At 41.9% G+C, this 3,695-nt stretch overlaps 1 protein-coding gene across 1 annotated transcript; it reads right to left on the minus strand.

The window, feature by feature from the left end:
- Positions 1-1,386: 1,386 nt before the first annotated feature.
- LOC308262090 (elongin-C-like) lies at positions 1,387-2,137 on the minus strand. Its single transcript, XM_080694461.1, has one exon. The coding sequence runs from the start codon at positions 2,119-2,121 to the stop codon at positions 1,783-1,785; it is 339 nt and encodes a 112-aa protein (XP_080550587.1). The 5' UTR covers positions 2,122-2,137; the 3' UTR covers positions 1,387-1,782.
- Positions 2,138-3,695: the final 1,558 nt, after the last annotated feature.

The raw sequence follows: 3,695 nt of genomic DNA on the forward strand, positions 1-3,695 counted from the left end.
ATTGGCTTGCCTCTGAATGTCACTTGGCCTTTTGTTTTTGTTGCCTTTAAGATTCTCTGCTTGGCTTCCACATTGGTCATTTTGACAATTATGTGGCATGGGGATCCTCTTCTCTGATCCTATCTAAAGGGAGTTCTATAAGTTTCCTGGACCTGTGTATCGACCTCTTGCTCTATGTTTGGAAAATTTTCTATTATTACTTTGAAGAGATTATTGATCCCTTTGGTTTCACCTTCTTTTCCCTCCTCTATTCCAATTATTCTTAGGTTAGCTCTCTTAAAATGGGCCGATATTTCTTCAATGTCAGATTCCTGCTGTCTGATTTTTTTTTTTTCTAGGTTAAAAATTATGCGTTTGTTTTTGGAGTGATCCTCCTCTAGGAGCGAGATTTATTCTCCATGTGGTCTAATTGATTGTTTATACTTTGAATTGAGGACTTTGCCTCAATGATTGCATCCTTTATGTCTTTTAGACTCTCTCTAAATTCTTTTTGAAGGTCCTGTATTATTTCTACAGTTATATTCCTGATTTGATCTTCTGGAGATCTCTGATTTTCTGTGTTATCAGGTTCTGATAATATGGGGTTGTGGGCATTCATTGCTCTATTGTTGTTCCTCTTTCCCATGATTTCAGAAGTTTGTGCCTTCCCTGGATCACTACGACTTCACATAGGGTGTTCTGTATCTTGAGACTGTGGTAATCTCAGCTGCCACTATTCCTTTACTGGGTTGTATCGCAAAGTCTCAGACCCTGGAAGTTAATGGAGGCTACGCGAGACCGTGGGGGGTGCTGGGTGGGCGTTTTCCCACAGGGAGCTGCGACTAAGGTGTGGTATCTCTGCCACCGCCACTCCCCCACTGGGTTGGACTGCAAAATCTCAGACCCAGGGAGGTTATCAAAGTCCCTGGGCATGCAGTACAGGGATTTCTCCTTTAGGGGCCGCAATTTCACTCATGGTTATTGCGTGTGTTGATCAGGAGCTGTCGAGGGCACAGTGAACTCCATGGCGCTGTTGGCAATATGGTGCTGCTGCCACGCCCTCAGCTGTGAGGCTGGAGCTGCTGGCAATATGGCGCTGCTGCCACACCCCCGGCCATGAGGCTGTCACTGCTGGCAATACGGCACCGATGCCATGCCCTCGGCTGTGAGGCTGGAGTATTTCTTTTCTGGTTTTGAGCTCTGTTCTGAATCCCAGGAAGGCATGATGAGCTTGACCACTGGAAGTTTTAGATGCTCTTTGCACTGAAAGAACTGCTGAATTACACCTGAATGATCCACAGCTGCTCACTTCAGCTCCTTGTTTACCTTTCCTCTCTGGATCCTGGTGCTGTGAGGGAAGATGGTGCTGGCACGGCCCTGCTGCTGCATTGTGGGCTTGATTTCTGGTCTCTGGTTGTTCTTCTAGTCTTTTTTTTCTTTGTCCCTTGTGTTTACATTTTTTATTTCTCTGCTGATGGCATTTTCTGGCTATGAAGAGCACTGATTTTGTGGCAATAGAGCTCGATTGTTAGCAGGGCTCGTAAATGCTGCTTTTCTCAGTCGCCATCTTCCCGGAAGTCCCTTTTTATTTTTATTTTTATTTTTATTTTTTTAAAAACAGTCTCACTAAATTGCTGAGGCTAGTCTTTAACTTGCAATCCTTCTGTCTCAGTTTCTGAGCTACTGGGATTACAGATATGAGCCACTATGCCTGGCGTTAAATCATTTTACTTTATGATGTCGGTAAGTTCTATCTTTTTTTTTAAATACTGAAAAAATTAAGTTTATTATAATTTATTTTATTTAACAATCTAAGAAGTTCGCAGCCATCAGAAGCTCCAGTGCAATTTCAGGTGCAATTGGGAATTCAGGAATCTCCATGGAGCTGTTAGTGTAGCAAACCTTGTAGGTAAAATACATGCATACTTTTGATAGCACATTTGAAGGGATCTCTCTAAAATTTACTTCATTTGTTTCACTTTCAGCAAACTGACCTGGGCCACTTAACATGGCTTTTATTGTTCCTGATGTAAGTGCGTGTTCTCTTTTTACAATAAATTCATGAACATCTGAAGATATCAATTTGACATAAGTGGCATCAGGGCCTTCACAGCCACCATAAATTTTCTCTTCTCTATCCATTATGCGCTTATAAAATTCTACTTTGGTTCCACAGGAACTTCAGTAGTTTTCTGGTAAAGCTGGAATGCAGTGTGCTGCTGACTCTGGCTCTATTCTATCTATATGTAAATGTAGAACTCTAAAAAATAAGTCTGATTTTTAATTCACAAATGAATACCTAATATTATTTTAATTAATTAGATATTAATTTAATAATTAATACCTAATTAATTATTTTTAATAATTAATTTATATTTTGTGCCATTTACTTATTACTCATGTACCTGCTTGGGGAGGAAATGTGATATAGAGATTAAAACTGAATTTAGCTGGCATGGTGGCGCACACGTGTAATCCCAATACTTGGGAGGCTGAGGCAAGAGGGTCAGAGGTTTATGGCCAGCCTCAGCTACTCAGTGAGGCCCACCACAGCTTAGTGAGAACCTGTTTCAAAATAATAATAATAATAATAATAAAATAGGGCTGAGGGTGTAACATGGAGGTAGACTGCCCCTGGGTTCAATCCCTAGTTCTGCAAAAAACAAAAACAAAAAACCCACAACAACAATAACAAAAAACTCTGAACTTTGTAACTCTACAGCCATGTGTATAGATAGTAAGTTGTCCAACATTTCACAGAAATAAATAGTCCAGATAGACTGGGAATTCAGCTGCAAAACAAGCCCAAGGATACCTGGGCTCAGACACTGAGAGGAAGCAACTTTTCCTGTTCTCAAGAGAGTTGGCCACTGCCTTGAGAACAAGCTTATTAGTCATGCAAGATTCGCACCCCTCACCAGGTGCCCTACTAGGGACTCCTTGGGGCACCGCAGACCTCGAAGTCTCGCCCATGGGAAAAGCACACACTCTGGCCAGGACCATTCCAATCAGGACTCTGGTCAGCTGTCTGCAGGGACTTCCCAGTTCACGATGCCAGGTGCTCTCACTTACCCTGGTGAGTGTATACAGCACGCTGTAGTGTGTTGTCTGTTGTGATTTCTAGGCTTGCTCCTATAATCCATTTTCCTTTCTAACAAGTCTCAAGACCCATTTCTTTCTTCCTAAGAGCGTGATGGTTGACTTCTTCACATCTTTGCTAGTTGTATGACCATATTATGCAAGTCTTATAGGTCCCCTAATCTTCTCTTATTAAGACAGAGATTTCCATCTTAACTTTATTCTTTATTTAATATCTATATTAATTTTTTATTCTTTGTAAAAGAATCATAATTTTGAGGCAGCAAGATATCCAGATTAAACAATCCATTTTCCAGCCTCCCTGATGAGGCCATGAGACTAAAGAAGTGGATTCATCTAAAAGCTGTATCTTAAGCCGGGCGTGGTGGTGCATACCTGTAACCCCAATATTTGGGAGGCCCAGAAAGGAAGATCACAGATTCAAGACTAGCCTCAGCAATTTAGGGAGGGCCACAGCAACTTAGTGTGACTCTGTTTCAAAATAGAAAAGGGCAGGGAGTATAGCTCAGAGGTAGAGTGTCCCCAGGTTTACTCTCCAGTACCTGGCCTCGGTACCTGTGATCCTCCTTTCTCAGCCCCCCAAACACTGGGGTTAAAGGAGTCCATGGCTACAGCTG

Source organism: Muscardinus avellanarius (genome assembly GCF_963383645.1).
Source record: "Muscardinus avellanarius genome assembly, chromosome: 4".
NCBI lineage: Eukaryota > Metazoa > Chordata > Mammalia > Rodentia > Gliridae > Muscardinus > Muscardinus avellanarius.

What these genes read in the sequence shown, in the direction of transcription:
- LOC308262090 (XM_080694461.1), bottom strand. Translation starts at nt 2,121, where the DNA reads ATGGATAGAGAAGAGAAAATTTATGGTGGCTGTGAAGGCCCTGATGCC.